General features: G+C 32.3%; 2 protein-coding genes across 6 annotated transcripts; one reads left to right on the forward strand and one right to left on the reverse strand.

Moving 5' to 3' along the window:
* The first annotated feature begins 2,252 nt into the window (after positions 1-2,252).
* On the forward strand, positions 2,253-17,293 carry LOC132784496 (rabankyrin-5). 3 transcript variants are annotated; one of them, XM_060790148.1, is made up of 8 exons: positions 2,255-2,371; positions 2,602-3,344; positions 12,862-12,996; positions 13,054-13,148; positions 13,209-14,077; positions 14,142-15,564; positions 15,852-16,010; positions 17,071-17,293. In XM_060790148.1, the coding sequence occupies exons 1-7, from the start codon at positions 2,362-2,364 to the stop codon at positions 15,976-15,978; spliced, it is 3,402 nt and encodes a 1,133-aa protein (XP_060646131.1). In that variant the 5' UTR covers positions 2,255-2,361; the 3' UTR covers positions 15,979-16,010; positions 17,071-17,293. The 3 variants fall into 3 exon arrangements, with proteins under 3 accessions (XP_060646133.1, XP_060646131.1, XP_060646132.1); XM_060790149.1 differs by having other exon boundaries at positions 17,088-17,293; XM_060790150.1 differs by lacking the exons at positions 12,862-12,996; positions 13,054-13,148; positions 14,142-15,564; positions 15,852-16,010; positions 17,071-17,293 and having other exon boundaries at positions 2,253-2,371; positions 13,209-13,304.
* On the reverse strand, positions 5,297-9,565 carry LOC132784497 (uncharacterized). 3 transcript variants are annotated; one of them, XM_060790152.1, is made up of 3 exons: positions 9,476-9,565; positions 5,972-6,210; positions 5,297-5,918 (listed from the first exon to the last, which is right to left on the reverse strand). In XM_060790152.1, the coding sequence occupies exons 1-3, from the start codon at positions 9,486-9,488 to the stop codon at positions 5,700-5,702; spliced, it is 471 nt and encodes a 156-aa protein (XP_060646135.1). In that variant the 5' UTR covers positions 9,489-9,565; the 3' UTR covers positions 5,297-5,699. The 3 variants fall into 3 exon arrangements, 2 of the variants coding, with proteins under 2 accessions (XP_060646135.1, XP_060646134.1); XM_060790151.1 differs by lacking the exon at positions 9,476-9,565 and adding an exon at positions 8,733-8,871 and having other exon boundaries at positions 5,359-5,918; XR_009632256.1 differs by lacking the exon at positions 5,297-5,918 and adding an exon at positions 8,733-8,871 and having other exon boundaries at positions 6,094-6,210; positions 9,415-9,498.
* Positions 17,294-17,568: the final 275 nt, after the last annotated feature.

Below are 17,568 nucleotides of genomic sequence, written 5' to 3' on the forward strand. Positions count from 1 at the left end.
ATATTTATTTTCCCATAAATATGTTAATTCAATTAAAATTATATTGAATAATTTTTGTTATTATACATATAAAAAGCAGATATCAAATTAAAAGTATTGTTGCCAAATAGAGATTACTACAAAGGAACTGCTCTTTATCCTCATTTATAAATGTAGAATGCCTGCTTTATTCTTCCATTATTCTTATATGCCTATATATTACTATGTGTAGAGGGAGATTTAAAAAATATTAGGAATATAATTTTTTATAAGGTATTACCCTGGCTTTAAAGTATTTTATCAAAGTATTTAATAAAATATTATATAAATAACAAAATATTAATAAAATATATATATAAGCTTTCAGAATAAATATCAATAAGTCATAATAACCCGTGATTATTTCCAAAAGTGTTGACCTCGAAGGTTAGACACATTTTATATAATATATAAAACATTGAAATTTAGGTTTGTGAAATAATTTTGGGACCATACAGAGTGGCACAATTAAACAACGAAATCCTAATAAAAGTGTTAAAACTATATACATATATAATATAAAATATAGTCCAATATATGTTATAAAATATTCAATTATAGACCAATATTTAGACCAAACCATTTATTAATAATTATTTAGTATAAAAAGGCTTTCACAAGAATTATTAAACACAATTACGAAAATATATATTCAAATATATACTATATAAGAAATAAACATTAAAATTTTTGCACATATTCAGCTTTAAATGCCTCAGTGAATAAATACACATATTTAGCTAAATAAACAATCAAATTCGTGTTTTTGTCTGCGATTTATAGACACATTTTAATAATTATTATTTCTCGGAAGAACTGCTGCGACCCATTGAATCTATTGTCTAAAAATCTGCGTCCATCGTTACAATAAATTAAAGTCGATTAACTGTCCTCCAATTAACGAGCAGATCGCCACGAGATTTTCACTTAGACTTAGTGTCGCAGACTTCGTTGTTATACCTTATTTGCAATATCTATATCAAATAAATATTTTTTGTCGTTCTTACAAATTTTTTTTTTTGTTTATTAACAAATAGCTTTCTTAAGCACATGTATTGATACTTATTACCCGAAGATAGACAAAAACTTTGGTTTCTATAAAATAAAGTATCTTTTTTTATACCCGCTACCCATAGGGTAGAAGGGTATTATAACTTTGTGCCGGCAGGAAATGTATGTAACAGGTAGAAGGACGCATCTTCGACCCTATAAAGAAAATATTTTCTTGATCATCTGTGTATCTGTCCGTCTGTCCGTATGGACACCTAGATCTCAGAGACTATAAGAGATAGAGCTATTTGCTGTTTGCACGCAGATCAAGTTTGTTTAAAATTGCCACGCCCACTTCCGCCCGCGCAGCTCTAGCTTTAAAATTACGCTTGTTATTCGATTTCTTTGATTTGCGGGGGCGGAAGTGGGCGTGACAAAATTTTAAACAGACTTGATCTGCGTGCAAACATAACAAATGCTGTCGAATTATAGCTCTATCTCTTATAATCTCTGAGATCTATGTAGGTGTTTATACGGAAAGACGGGCATGGCTAGATCGTCTCGGCTATTGATGCTGATCAAGAATATGTCGGAGATGCCTTCTTCTATCTGTCTAGCCTATGGGTAGCGGGTATAAAAATTAAGAAAGCTACAGTCGAGTGTGTTCGACTGTGAGATACTCGCTACCCATTTTGAAAAAAAAAAACAAAACAGTGCGGCATTATACCAGATCGTCAGCCAAAGCAACTAAGAACCCTAGTAAGTGCTCGTTTTTGCCCATGCAAAAGTATTTAATTTATAACTTCCACAATTTTAATCTGAGCGCACAAAGGAATCACAAAGAATATATTCATTGTATAGAAATATGGTCGTTGCAGAGAGAGTGGCTTATTATGATGTAAAACCGATATAAGTTGAATCCATTGAAGAATAATACATAACTATAATTACTATTTACTTATACTTTTTGTACGCCCTCAGTGTCGCATAATTTATTAAATTGCTTTTTTTGATTTATTTGTTTAAATTCATATTCTTCTTCCTGCCTGAGTCGGTTTATTTTTACACCCCTAAGCAGCTATACTCGTGATGCAGTTTTGGTGTAAGCACTTGCACCATTAAACTGCATCATTGGACTGCATCATTGAAGCAGATACACTTGGTTTAAATAGAGTATGAAGTTGGATTCTATGAATTTAATTTCGAATGTAACCAGTAAACAGTATATTTTCTAAGCAGAATGGTATATTTTCCGGTACAGATTGCGGTCACTCCCCACACAATTGGTTATCGAAAGCCAGATGTTTGATGAGTCCAATATTTCGGAATTGGTGTTTTCATAAAAACTAGACAATGGGCATGGGTATGTTCTCTTTATTACGCAAAACTTGGTTACAATTACATATATGCACAATTCGCACAGTTAAATTTACGACATTTTGCATTGCTAATGCGGCAAATAATTGTGCAGATGTGTGTACATATGTATGTGTGTGTATGTACATACAATTTGCGTGTTGTGGAATGCATACAATTTTTGCATTTCAGCACAATTTATTACATACTTTAAAGTAACATGAGACAAAATTCTAGGTGGTGATGAAGTTGGCTCAATTGAGAAACTGGAAAGACACTTGGCACTGCTAAAAGTGGAATACACAAAATTGCAGCGCAATTATGTGGAATTAGAAAGGAAATACAATGAAATTGTTGCATCAACAGAAGGTGAATCTGCTGAATTCAGTAGTTTTGTGTCGCGGCTGGCATTAACGGCTTCCTCCCTGTATGGACGATCGATGTATTCGGACATAAATATAAAAACCAATGCAAACGGAACACTTATGCCTGCACATAAATTTGTTTTGCATGCCCGATCCGAAAAATGGCAAAATGAAGTTTTGGCCAGCACCAATTTAATGGATTGGAGTGACTTAGAAGAAGATATTGCAACGGCCCTTTTGCGTTGGATTTATACAGATGTTGTAGACTTACAACACGATCGTTTAACACTTGGACTCCTAAAGGTGGCTCATCAGTTTTCATTGCCTGCCCTACTCGGATTGTGTGAAAGAGCATTAGTTGCGTCCGTCGGTGTTCGGTCATGTGTCCGCTTTTATTGTGTGGCAGAAGAAGTTGGCGCTACGGCGCTATTGGAATACTGTTCGGGAATTATATCAACCCATTGGGACGATTTAACACCGCAGGACTTTGAGTATATGTCAGGACCTCTTCTTTTTAAGATGCTTAAAAGTAAAACGAAGCATCCCCTACATGCGGCAATTCGTCTTTTGAGAGAAGATGTTGTTTTCCTCTGCCTTGTTGAAAATGATACTGCGGTGAGTAGTATTCAATCTTTACAAAAACCAACCTATTCTGTGATTAGGAATTATTTTTATTGACATTAATGACTGACCGTCTTAATTTATCTGAATCAAAATTGTTCGTCAAGCAGTCATACCAACAGCTCAACATCGTATACGCCCTATTAATTGAGCTGCTATTCGTGTTAGAAACAACGGAGTTCAGCGTTTCTAGCTAGAGTTGTCCCTTTTCAGGTTACAGATACGCAATTTATTATTGCTAAATCTATATTGTTTTGCAATCTTTTTGTTATGGAATATAATACTCTAAATCATGATGAATTATAAAAAAATACAAATAGACATATAAATATGCGACAAAACTAAAAATCAAATTAAAAATAAACAATGCAATGGTTTTTATTGAAAAATACCAATTTGATATTTCCCGACGCAAAGATTCTTGACTAATTGTAAGCTGGTAGCACAAAAAGTGTTTCGCTCGCTCCTTTTTGAATTACTCTTTTTTTTATTTTGACATAGAACAGATAAGTTGCATTTAAAAACGAGTAAAGAAACAAAACAAGTATATAAGACTTAACAAACACACGAGTTATTATTAAATTGTAATATGTCTGGGAGGCCCTTTTTTCAAAAGGTTTTAAGTCAATTGAAAAGCTTTATAAAATTACATCAATATAAAATTATATCATTAATGCATTTCTTTAGGTTAACAACTATTTAAATTCTTAAAACTTACATTGAAATAGTCTTTAATCATCGCTAAGAGACATTATTGACTATTTTCGATAATAAAAACAAGTAAGAGAGATACAGTCGAGTGTGCTTGACTGTGAGACCATCCAGTTTTAATATCACCAAAACAGCGCAGTATTATTTGTATTCTATATGAATAATACAAAAAATATACCGAAAGCTATATTTGGTATATCGATATATTACTACATAAAAATTGCCATGGAGTACCATATTTTATATATTGTTAACCAAAGCTGCTTAAACTCAACTGCAGCAGCAGTTTTTTCCCATATAAAATTATTTCTTAAATAACTTTTACAATTTTTATCAGATCGCAACAATATCAGTAATCAAATACTGTAGTTTTTATTGTATGTACCAATCGCATTTATCGTCAAAACGATTTTTTCAAATTGAATCAAGCAAACTTCATAAAAATAAGTGCTGTATTTCCGAAATGTAGTTTAGATCTGTTACCTTGTTATTCGTTGAAAGATTCATAAGAATAAATTGGACGGTAGTTTATTAACTTAATTAACAAAGCAAGCACAAAGTTATAATACCGTTGTACTTGATTGGGTCATACGATTCAGCTTCCAATAAGAATATAACTTGAATATTGGGTCTGTATGAATCTAATATTTCTGTAAAGGTCGAAGAAGTTGTTCTCGGGACACTTTAAGTATATATATTATATATTGGAGGTCTTCATTAACGCATTCATTTCTGGTATAGTTCTATACAGTAACTCTATGTTCTCAGAAACACTTCACTTATTTTTTTACTGTGCAGTATATTTCATCAACTAGAGTGGACAGTATTTTAGCTTCTTATTGAAAGTGAGAAAATGTATAAGTTGTACACTTCATAAGTGAATATGTATCCTGTTGTTTAAACATCTTCACCAAACATAAATATAATACATGCATGTGAGTTTCGAAAATTAATATTTTAAATATTGAATGTTGGTTGTAGTAAAATGATGAAAATAGATCGAATAAGATTATTACTGTTAACTTACGCTTTGCCATAATATATATCACGATTTAAAAGTGCAATAACCAATATTGTTTTTACATTTGAAATATATAACTTTAGAATTAAGATACACTTAACCCATCAATGCAACTTTAAATAATAACTTATGTTATGGTAAGTGAATCGCATGCTATTATTATTGAATTGAATTATTATTATTGAAATTTGTGTATTCAATATTTGGTATGCAATTTATGAGTGTGCTATACTTAGCCGTCAATAGCAGAACTATTACCAACATTAACTCACATTAATTTGAATCAGTGTAAAACGTGTTGATGTTTTAATGCCTAATGCGTTTGGTATATTTTTGAACAGAGGGTAAAAATATGGTTTATTCATGACCATGTGGGGTGTCTCCCAAATTTGATATGAACATTTTAATTTTCATTATGCAGATTGTTTTAATATTTTTAAAAACAAGGGTATTACAGTTCAATAACAACACTTTTGCTAAGATTGCTTGAATTAAAAGAAAAAAATTATCTTAGGAAAAACGTACTTAAGTTCCACAAACAAAATTTTAACTTAATTCTAATTGTCAATATTAATAACAAAAAAATGCAATTCATTTGAAGTCAGCTTATAGAGGCATTATGTTGTGTTGATAAGAGCCATGGTGCTGAGTAATATTATTGGGCTTAACAATTTTTTGTTGAAACTGCAGATATTGGACGAATTGCATAATTCGCCACGACAATAGCAATGGATATTTGTAGATCCGGCTAAGTTGTTAACTTGAATTTCTGTGCATCCTTCTTTGTACACTTCCTGTACTAAATGTTCTTGCTCCCATTGCTTATTGCGAAAAACCTAAAAATAACTTAAATAATATTAAGACAATAAAGAAAACAATGGACTAATACCTGAGTCGTATTTTTTTGCTGAGCACAGCCTCTTGTTATAGTTTCTTGTTTCTGTCCATTTTGAAGATGCAATGTGGAAATAGTTTTCAAGCACATTGTGGAATATGGGCATTTAGCCATATAGTGCGATGACTTTTCAAATTTTGAACACAATGGTGTAATAATGGTTACATTGTCAATAAAAAATTTTTCCACAGTTACTGAGCATTTGTAGCATTCCAGAATTTCTAAACAATTGGCTAAAAATAAAAATATTTAATAATTAAAATGGAAATTAAGCTTCAGAGTATATTTTAGTGTATTATCTATAATGATCAAAAACATTCCATCGTATACACATAGAAATCTGTATATTTTGGCTTAGGAAAAACTTTAAGAGATGTCATACTCCAAATCAAAAAATTAGCGTATAAATTATAAAATAATAAATGGCTTTATAAAAAATAGCTCGGGATTAGAAAAAATATGGATACTACAGTCGCGTATGCTCAAAGGTGAGATACCCGCTCCAATTTTCAATAAAATCAAAACATTGAGGAATTGTTAAATTATTTATACCAAAAAAAAACTTAAGTATGTTTTTGGCATGTTGATAATGTTGGTTGCCACTCCTTATGACTGCAATTATTATTTTATGTTTTAAAAATCGTGACGGGGTTGAAAATACGCTTTTGCTTCGAATTTTCTTTTTCCAACCAACCAACTAAATTATACTTGCTTATAATATCTTTCTTTACTATGGGTTGCGAGCATACAAATTAATTCCCCAAAAAAGATATAAGTAAAAGATATGGTAACATTTATCATATGTCCAGAGGCTTATGAATGTTAATTTGCTTATATATATAAAAATTATTATTTTTTTTAGTGTTTTTTTTTTGGCCTGTACGTGACTTACGTTCTTGCCCTAAATATTCGCAAAAGAAAAGGTTGTGTTGGAGTAACATTCTTAAACACACTCACATTCAGTAATAGTTTTAAAATAAGGGGTTATGTTCCTAAAATTTAAAATTGGCAATAACAAAATTTGTATATTCTTCCAATTTGCTCAGCTATTAATAAATCTTCCTACATAAAAAAAATATAATTTCCATATGTTTTTAACATTTTTGAGTATTTAAAAAGTTTAACATGTTAATTAATTAATTTGATACCATTTTTATTAAGGGTACAAATACATAGAAACTTTTGGCTAGTTTTAACAAATGTATGAGATCAAATTTGAAGTATACAAAATGTATTCATTATTATTTGCTAAGGTTTTCAGCGAATTGCTTGACCAAAGAGTTTGTTTTCACTGAATAAAAAATCAAAGATCATAATTAGTTTAGATAAACAGCGCCATTTTTTCACATTTTTTTTTTACATAAGAATCAATTTATCTGAATTTCATTGCCAAATAAGTTTCCGATTAAAAATATTAATTGTTTATCTAATTCCCTTCTACTTTGTAGTGAAATCTACTCTATAACTAACCATAACACATCACTCAATATGTCTATGATTAGCATAGAAAAAACTTAGAAGTACGGTTCTTCGCAAGACAATATAAAGTTTAATTATATTTCGTTAATTCTCGCAATACATATACAAATATCGTTTTATTTTTGCGCAATTCAGTTCGGCAGCTGTTCGTTTTAACAGTTCCAGTGTGTGGATCTCAACTCAGCTGTTCCACAGATGAAAAAATAGAAAACCTACATATTTTCTCGCACTTATATCGCCCAGGCCAAAATATAAATATTTTAATTATATTGGAATGAAAGCTTATCAAAACTGTGGAGTCGTAGAACTGCAATTAAAGTCTTCAATTAAAAAAAAATGTAACCCAGTTGCAATAAAATGTGCTTGGGATATTGTTACTATGAAAATAGAAAAAGAATTCGAACTCATCTGTTTCTGTTTTACATGTTTCTGTTTTACAATTGCATTGCTATACATTTTTAGTTTTTTACCAATTTACGCAAAGGTTCACACTAAAATGTGGGAAACATGCGAAATATTTAGCAAGGCAAAAATTTAGTGTTTCAAATTAATTTCGTGTCCTGTTATCGCTGTTATTTTATGACAAAGTTCTGTGCAAGCTACGAAATAAAATATTTGGACTCTGAGCCATCGAAAATTAGTAATTTTAGAATTTAAACTTGGTCTTTAAAACACCTTTTATTGTGATCCTTCTTATCGCCCAAACCCCTTGATTTCTTAAGAAAACGTTAAAAAAGAAACGTTAAACCATAATTAATTCTTACAAATAGTTACAGATTTTAAAATTGTTAATGAATATTTGAGATTAAAGAGGTCTAATTTCAAATGTCTGCCGTGTACTGTACCGTGTATTGATCGGTTTGATACAAAATGCAGCTCGAAAAATGGAAATGGTGAAAATTAGTTCCCTTTGAAAAATTACGGAAGGGTTGGAATGTTTGTATTGATCTTTAAAAAGATTATATTCATGAATTAAACATATTTGGATAATTATAGAGATTTTCCTACTTAGCCGCTTGACTTGTTGAGTGAAATGTTAATTGTTATATCATCTTATCATACGCAAAGCTTTTTTACTTTTGTATAGCTTGCTATATGTTAGCAATCTCAATGTGTATGTATGTATATGTTAGCAATCTTAAGTTCCCACACGTAATGTGGTGCTCTCCTCGGTCAGCTGGACGGGATCTGGGTCCGCGCGATAAGATCAACTAAATTTATTTGCCTTAAGGCGTAAAAACTAATATATACAAACCATCCATCCCATGCTACAAACCTAAAATTGTGGCAAAAGTTAAAAAACAAACACTTTGGATCAGGTTGGTGCAGACGCAATGGGGCCTCATATTTAACATATCTTTTTTATGTTTATGTTTAAATTCAGTTTGTCCATACACTCAGTCATCGGTTTTCCCCTAGAAGTACATATATAGAGATAATACATATACACATTTATTGTATGCATACCACATATACATACATACATATACCATACAGTGAGTATAGTCTATATTATGTTTATTTATGTACATACATACATATGTATACCTTTGTGTGTACACTGTATGAGGGGATTATTTTACATATTTATAAATTTTTTTATACACATACTAAGAATTAACTTTTATTCTGAAGCCTTTTAGTTCCTAGACGCACACATTCAAGTGTACCAATAAATTTGAGCAATTATATATTTATGCACATATGTACATACATATGTATGATCAATACGCCGGTTGGTGAAAGTGGCTTTGAATGGGCAATACATGTATATATATATATGTATGCAATCGATTTTATATGCGTTTGTTAAACGTATGGATTTACGCACATACATGAGCACAAACCATTTTCTCTGTTCGTAATTATTAACATTCGAAGCAATTACACTATTTAGAATATGTACAACAAACTGAGTTAGAAAGGTATGTATGTTTATGGGAATATCAGCTTCGTACCGACATGCAAAACCTCTGTTATAAAGATAAAGTGAATTTGTGTTCTCAAAAAAAAACATACGAACTGACACCATTCAATTCACAAAGTTGCTCAAAGAAATCTTATTTTCCGAAGAGCATACAAATTCGACGTCACAATTTTACTCATGGGTACAGAGCAGCATCCAGCGTGACCATACCGATAACGATAAAAGATACCATCCGACTAAAAAATAAATACCATAAAATACTGTTTCAATATGATGAAATACAAGGGAAATATTAACGTATGAATGACAGTGCTGCAAACTTTTCAGAACCTTTAATAATTAAAGTTTAATTGTTATTTTAGTGGAAGGAAAACAATGAAGTAATGAAAAAACTAACAATGTATAAAAGGTTTCAGAAATGGGTCTTTTTCTTTTTGCGACGCCTGTACGGTCCAACTCCACACAATATATATATTCTTGATCAGCGTCAACAGACGAGACGATATAGCGATATTCGTCTGTCCGTCGGTCTGTCTGTTGGAACTAGGTATCTCAAAAATTATAAGAGATAGAAATATGTATATTTTTTTCGACTGCACTTGTTAATTTTGCATGCACATCAAGTTTTTTTAGATTTTTGCCATGATTGTTTATTAATTTCTTAATTTTTAGATTATGGTATTATGGGGTCGCGGGCCTTCTTACATGTTTGTTTTAATTTTTGTGGATTTATCTCTTATAGTCTCCTAGGTGTTTCATTTATTGATCAATTATAAAATAAAAATATGTTTACTTAAATAAAATTGGCCATGATCTTGTAATACCTATTCTTGACCTGTTCGAAAGCGGCATTTTGGGAAAGCTCCCTCTTCGAAGATGCTCCCTAATTCTTTGTAATCGCAAATATATTGAAATAATATTTTTTTTTTTTACAGTACTCAAAATTTGAATAAATCTGTAATTTTAGGTCATGATAAAAATTACTGCTACCTAGGAACAGGTCAAGTGTAAATAAACTTGAAAGTTTGTTTTTTTTTTTCTAGAAAACAAAGAGTTTGATAACATAAATTAAACTGAGCTAAGAGGGAATGAGCAGTAGATACATAAGCTTATAAACATGCGGTACTTAGTTGCTTCGACTGACAATCAGGTATATTTTGCATATAGTACACCAAATATAGCCTTTCATAAGTGTTAAGTATTTTTGCGGTATATTGTAAAATTAATACCGCATTGATTTGCTTTTATTGAAAATTGGTCGATCACATTCGACTGTAGAGTTTTTATGCACCGTTTCTACAGCACCACTCGATTTTTTCATATTCGAGAGCGTTTTTACATTGGACACAAACGTAGAAATATCGAACACCAATTTTTGGTATATTTTATTGAGGTGGCATCAAAACGGAGCTCAAATTGATAATAAAATTGCCTGCAAAGGCAATCCAAATTTCTTCAAAAATCCTTCTGCTTCAATTTTTCGATGATCGTGATTTTTCTCGTGGATGGTAGTGCTTATCGTCAAATTTCGTGTTCGCCATGTTAGCACTAACATGCTCACCAATGGATGGCAACGTTGGCACGAACATCATTTGTGGAATCATTTAGTAGAGAGAAGACGTGTTTGTGAAGCGCAAAATGAGCAAAAAATGTATGCAAGAATTCGTTTTTTGTCCACATACTGTGCTTCCTCTTTTTTTCTAAGCAAATATTTATTGCTATGAGTGCAATTACACTGCCGCTGTCGATATCCGTTTACATGTTGACTGCTTGAAAATTCGCCGACAAATGATGTTCGCGTGCATTTTGGCGCTAGTTGGTGGGCAAATGAAATTCAAGCTGGCGTGCATCTTCGCCAACATGCTCGCCTGTAGATGGCGTGCTTTATTGATAATTAGCCAATTTTTTCCATTTTTTGATGAGTAAGCGGCAAACGGGACTTTTTCAAATGCGAAAAAATTGGATTGAATTGGCTGTGGAAACGGGGCATTACTCGTTTATTTTAGGCATTACATTGCTTAAGCTCCTTAATATTATTAATACTGTTTGCTCTTAATATAAAATGCTGTTCTTTATTTACAAAATTATGTAATAAAAGGTTGCATCGAAATTAGTTTCCTTTAAAATGAAAAATAACTACGAAAAAAGTAAAAATAATTTGAAAATTTTTTAAAGTTTAATGAAAGTTTAAGGTGGGCAAACGATGAAAATGTTTGGGTTATCAGAAAAAGTCAAAGTTTGATAATTTTTGGAGTTTGGCAAAATTTTGATATTTAATATGAGGGCTAAAAATAAAAAATTAACGGCACAAAAAATGATGAATAAATTCATATTTTTCAAATTTTGAGAATCTGCGAGATATTCAGAGTTGAAAAAATATTAGGCTAACGATGCAGAATTAACAAAATTCTATGCTATGGACTATAGCTTGCTATCAATTTTGATTCACTCGTTTCGAAAAAAATGCAAAATTTATGTTTTAAAATTTAAAAAATTTTTTTTTGAAAAACTACAATTTATTAAAACGTAGACAAACGCGGCTTCCCTAAAAAGAAAACTGTTCCTGGGCCAAAATGGCAAGCGTTGGACCAATTTTTTGTCGAGGGGTGCCTCCTTCTGCAGGCATACTCCGGTATTCATTTTTCGTTTCCGGTTTGGGACCAAAACCGTAATTTTCGATTTTAGGTGTTCCGGTTCTCACAAGTTTTTGGTCATCGTTTTGCTATCGGAACGTTTCATTTTTGAAACTGAAACAGCTGACTTGTGCTTTGGTCAAGAGTAAACAACGCAAAAAAATGTCTTTAGTATGTCTAATTTCCTGCGTGGATAGAACTCACATAAGGATATTTTTATCGTGCATGTTTGATTTATGCTTCCCCTGAATGGAATATATTTGCCTTTTGTCTTTTTTTAAAAGAAAGATTTGAAACTTACTTTAAAAAAATCAGTTGAACGGCAATCAACTGTTTCCCACAAAAAAAAGGGGATGCCACCTTTTTAATGGATTTCATTCCGGTGATTTCAACAATTTTTTTTCAAAACGAAAACCAAAACCAAAAGTGAGTACCGGAGCATGCCTGTTGGTGTAAGCAAAAAGTTAAAGTCTGTGTAATTGATGACTTACCAAGATTCCTTCTTTCCTTACTCGAAGGACCTTACCGGTCCCTCATATCAGTTAATGCATTCACATGGAGTTTCGAATTTTACATTAAGCTGCTAAGAAGCTTCTGAAATTGTCGAACTTTACAGTAGCCCTAGGCGTGTCCAATATCATCTTCTCTAAGAATTTTTTAAATTTTAATTTTTTTTTATATTTTTTGAGAGCTATTTGATAATTTGGTAAAAGGAACAAACCAAAACTTTTTATTTTAAATTGACCCAATAGTGATTTTATGCATATTTTTGGATTTAAATAAAAATAAATAATTAGTTAGCAGTTTTTATTAGATATACAACTAAAATAAATTTTTGGTTTTAGCTACCGAAACTGGTCAATAGCTTATCAGAAAATGGCCAGTTGCCATTGCAAATGGCGTTATCTTTAAAAAATATTCAAATAGCTCAGACACTTGTGAAGAACGGATGTGCTAACGTAAACGCTTACGATGCTAATGTAAGTAAAGCATTTCAAATCTTTTACATAAATGTTAAATTACATTATATCCACTAGGGATCAACACTTCTAATAGATGCCGTTAAGAAAAGCGATAATTTTGCTGCTGATTTTCTTTTAAGCCAAAATTGCATTGTTGATAATTTATCCAGGTATTTTATATAAGATAATTTAACTAATCGAACTATCTAATATTTTGTTTATTATTCAAGATCTTCGTCTGATACTGCACTTCATATTATATGTAGTTACGGGCGAAGCAATTGCGATCAGAATGACTTTTCTCAAATGTTAGATATTGGACGTAAAATTTTACAATGCAACCCCAACGTTAACATTCAAAATATTCAAGGTCAAACCCCTTTGCACATTGCGATCATTTCTCAAAATTTGGATATGGTGAATTTATTGTTGGATGTGCCTGGTATTGACGTTAACCTACGCACTACGGAGGAAAAGTGTCCTCTTGAATTAAGCTTGAACTTATTTGAAAAAGAAGGCTCTGGCATAGCTTCAAAGCTTTTACAGATGGGTGCTCAACCAAATCCATTAAAAGCCGAAACAAATGACAGTCTTTTGCAAACGCTTATCTTTCAAGGAAGTACATTTGAAAATGCTGCTGTATTTTTAGCAGACTTTGCTACCGTAGACCATATAAATAATAACGGGATGACTGCTCTGCATCTAGCTGCTAAACATAACATGCCAATTCTAGTAACAAAATTGTTGCATATGGGCGCATCGGCAAACATTCAATCCAGCAAAGCGGATATGAAATCTCCACTGCATGTAGCTGTAGAGGCGAGCGCTCTAGAAGTTATTAAAGTATTTTCAAATTTTCGAAAAGATGGAGCATCACCTTTAGATTACAACTGCAAGGACTCTAATGGCGATTCGCCTCTTAGTCTATGCTTGGCATTAAATCAAATGGAACTAGCATCACTTCTTATCGCCGGGGGTGCTGATGTCAACGCAAGGAACGACTGTGAATTAACTTTGTTTCATCAATGTATACTAAATGGTAACGACGAGAAAGCAATTTTCTTGCTTGAACAAGGAGCTGATATAAATGCACTCACAGGTATGGTAGATCTTAAGATTTATAATATGAACAAACGTTCTTTTAAATACATATATAATTTTAGGTGAACAGAAGTCAGGTTTGCAATTATCTATTGACAATCATTTACCTAAAGTGGTAGACATGCTTTGTACAAAAGGAGTTGATCTTGGTGTATTTGATAAAAATGGCGATTCTCCATTGTGGACATCCTTGGAATTAGGCTTTGAAGATGTGGCACAGATTCTGATACGTCATGGAATTGACACAGATTGCTGGAGTCAAGGTCCTGAAGGCTGTCAGCAAACACTTCTTCACCGTGCAATTGATGAAAATAAGGAAAGCATTGCAATGTTCTTGGTTCAAAATCAATGCGATTTAGACTCACCCCGACAACTTGGGCCCAACGGAGTGGGCAGTGACGAGGCTCGGGACAAAGCTTCGCCATTGCATCTCTGTTGTCAATGGGGCTTATCAAAGGTGGTTCAAGCATTAATTGATCATGGCGCTAATGTGAATTCCTTGGATATCGATAACAAATCACCAGTCCACATAGCTATTGAAAATCAACACGAGGAAATTATAAATATTCTTCTTTGCCACCCTGGAATTGACTTAAAGGTACGCGATAAGCTCGGACTTACACCTTTTGCGACCTCTTTAGCTATTCGGAACCATAAAGCTGCACAGCGAATACTGGAACGTCTTCCAAATGCAGCAGAAATAATGGATCAGCGAGGACGAAATTTTTTACATGTTGCCATACTAAAAGATGATCTGGAAAGCGTTTTGTTCTTATTAGCCATAATGGTTGATGTCAACTCTCGTGTACATGATGCATACCAATCGACTCCATTACATCTGGCAGCTGCATCTAAAAATGAAATGATTATTAGAAACTTAATATTAGCTGGAGCACGAATCAACGAACGTGATGCTGTCCAAAAAATGCCTCTTCATATTGCAATTGAGAGAGGCAACATTTCAGCAGTGTCGGCGATGATACAAAATAATGCTGACTTTGATGCAACTGATGCTGATGGTAATAACGCTCTACATCTTGCAGTGCACGGAGGTCAATTAGCGATAGTTCGTGAACTTTTAACGGAATCCCGTGTAAACGCTGAAGCAATTAATGCTAAGGGCCGTAATCCTCTGCACGAATTATGTAGGCTGGGAGAAGATAACACCGGAGCTGCAATTTGTGAACTATTTCTGGAATGTATGCCCAAATTTCCAATTAATGTTCCTGATATGGATGGAAACACTCCCCTACTACTTGCTTACATGAGAGGTCAGTCACCGCTCTGCAAGGTGCTGGTAAAAGTTGGTGCCTGTCTTGGTGCTCAAAATCGCGAAGGAATCAGTATTTTCAATTTTAAACTTGCCACGGATCAATTGCTAAGCAAATTGCTAGATCAATTGCCAAAGGAGTCACCATGGTCAGAATCTGAGTTGTGCCAAGAGTGTGGTTCGAAATTTTCACTTACCATGAGGAAACACCATTGGTGAGTTTATTACAACTCTTCTAGTCATAATCCCAAGTACTTTAGCATTTAGCATGTAGCATAGTACCATTCTGAAATGTTTAAAATGGTACAGTTATGTACGGGTAAGGATTCTAAGTATTTAATGACTTATCTTTTCTTGATGCGAGTCCAGTACCAATTTTTATATTGTGAGTGAGAGATAGAGAGAGATATGTTAAAGATATGTATTGAATCGCAGAAATTTTACTTTTTTATGCAAAACTTTAGTGATAATGTTATAGATTTAAAAATTCTTTCTATTACAGTCGACATTGTGGGCGAGTTCTCTGTTCCAAATGTTCAAATAATGATGTACCTATTCTTAAATTTGGCATAAATAAACCGGTACGAGTATGCCACATTTGCTTTGATGTTATTCAAGGGGGGAGTTGAATCGATTGGCAATTCTTTTGTTAACTTTTTTTTTGGTAAGTACTGTTCCTAAAAGCTAACTATTTTGTCAAAATACATATAAATACATTCAATATTTACATATTATTATCAATTCGACAATATTGTTATGCTACGTTTTTGTTACAAATTAATATTAAGAAGAAAGAAGAATAAAGAACGGTTATCTCAAGTCTATAGCAGGACAAATTTCTTTAAGAGGTTTTACAGCATTGGGAAAGAACAGACGCGGAATACTGATTAGATTATTGACATTGAGAGATCACCTTTATAAATTATTGTAATTTATATTTTATTTATGTTATAGGTACAGACTGGTTTAGAATGTTTCGCTCCAGCAAGTCTAAGTTAATATAAAAAATATGTGACGGTCAATAGATTTGTTGGGCCTTAGAAGTTTCCCCAAATAATAAAGATATACAGGCATGCTCCGGTTTGCACTTCGGTTTTCGTTTTCGTTTTGAAAACGATACATTGAAAAGGTGGCATCCCCATTTTTTGTGGGAAACAGCTGATTGCCGTTTAACTGATTTTTTTAAAGAAAGTTTCAAATCTTTCTTTGCAAAAAAGACAAAAAGCAAATATATTTCTTTCAGGGGAAGCATAAATAAACAATGCAGGATAAAAATATCCTTAAGTGAGTTCAATCCACGCACGAAATTGGACATACAAGACATTTTTTTGCGTTGTTTACTTTTAACCAAAACACAAGTCAGCTGTTTTAGCCGTAAAAAATGAAACGTTCCGATAGCAAAACGATGACCAAAAACGTGTGAAAACCGCAGCACCTAAAAACGAAAATCTCGGTTTTGGTCCCAAAACGAAAACGAAAACCGAAAGCGAAAACCAGAGCATGCCTGATAATTGGAATTCAGCAAGAATATATAACATACTTGTATATAACATATGCTTAAGAAAATATACTTATGGGAAATCTGAAATTGTATACTTAAGCATTACTTATATACTTAAAATATTGCACCAATTTGATAGATAAATTTGTATTTTATTGAAGTGCATTACGTATCGGGCAATCGCACACACTCCATTGTAACTTTGTGACTTATTCTTACAGATGTCTTTTTTTTGTAGAAATCAATACTGGACTCTATGCAATGAAATATAGATACATATGTACGTAAGTAGGTATGTGTGTTATGCATTCAACAATCCTGATGAACAAAATATATACAAATACATACGATGAAATGTTAGTGTACTTTTACATATATTTTTTAACTATGATACTAGTGTAAAATGAATTAAATAAAATAATAAAACCATAAGCATATATTAATTATCACCATTTTAAATTTGTTACAATTTAAATATTTTCAAAATACATATACATATACATGTATCTTTAATATCGGAATGTTTTTCTGGAAGACGACAGTTAGAGAAAAACATTTATAGATAGTCGGCTGTCTATGGTAAAACAAATATTAATGAAATTCCCCATATATATACGAATTTTACACTTATTGCGGAATGTACAGATATTCGAAGTATTACTCAAACAATGCGCCAGAGATAAATTTATGCAGAGAATCGATTCATTTATATTTTTAC

The sequence above is a fragment of the Drosophila nasuta genome, chromosome 2R (genome assembly GCF_023558535.2).
Source record: "Drosophila nasuta strain 15112-1781.00 chromosome 2R, ASM2355853v1, whole genome shotgun sequence".
Taxonomy (NCBI): domain Eukaryota; kingdom Metazoa; phylum Arthropoda; class Insecta; order Diptera; family Drosophilidae; genus Drosophila; species Drosophila nasuta.

Coding starts and splice junctions, on each gene's coding strand:
- LOC132784497 (XM_060790151.1), bottom strand. CDS start 8,811: ATGTTAAATATGAGGCCCCATTGCGTCTGCACCAACCTGATCCAAAGT. Junction 6,211..8,732: donor AACTTTTGCCACAATTTTAG/GTTTGTAGCATG, acceptor TTTTATTTTTAG/CCAATTGTTTAGAAATTCTG. Junction 5,919..5,971: donor AGCAAAAAAATACGACTCAG/GTATTAGTCCAT, acceptor AGTTATTTTTAG/GTTTTTCGCAATAAGCAATG.
- LOC132784496 (XM_060790148.1), top strand. Junction 14,078..14,141: donor TGATATAAATGCACTCACAG/GTATGGTAGATC, acceptor ATATAATTTTAG/GTGAACAGAAGTCAGGTTTG. Junction 15,565..15,851: donor ACCATGAGGAAACACCATTG/GTGAGTTTATTA, acceptor TTTCTATTACAG/TCGACATTGTGGGCGAGTTC.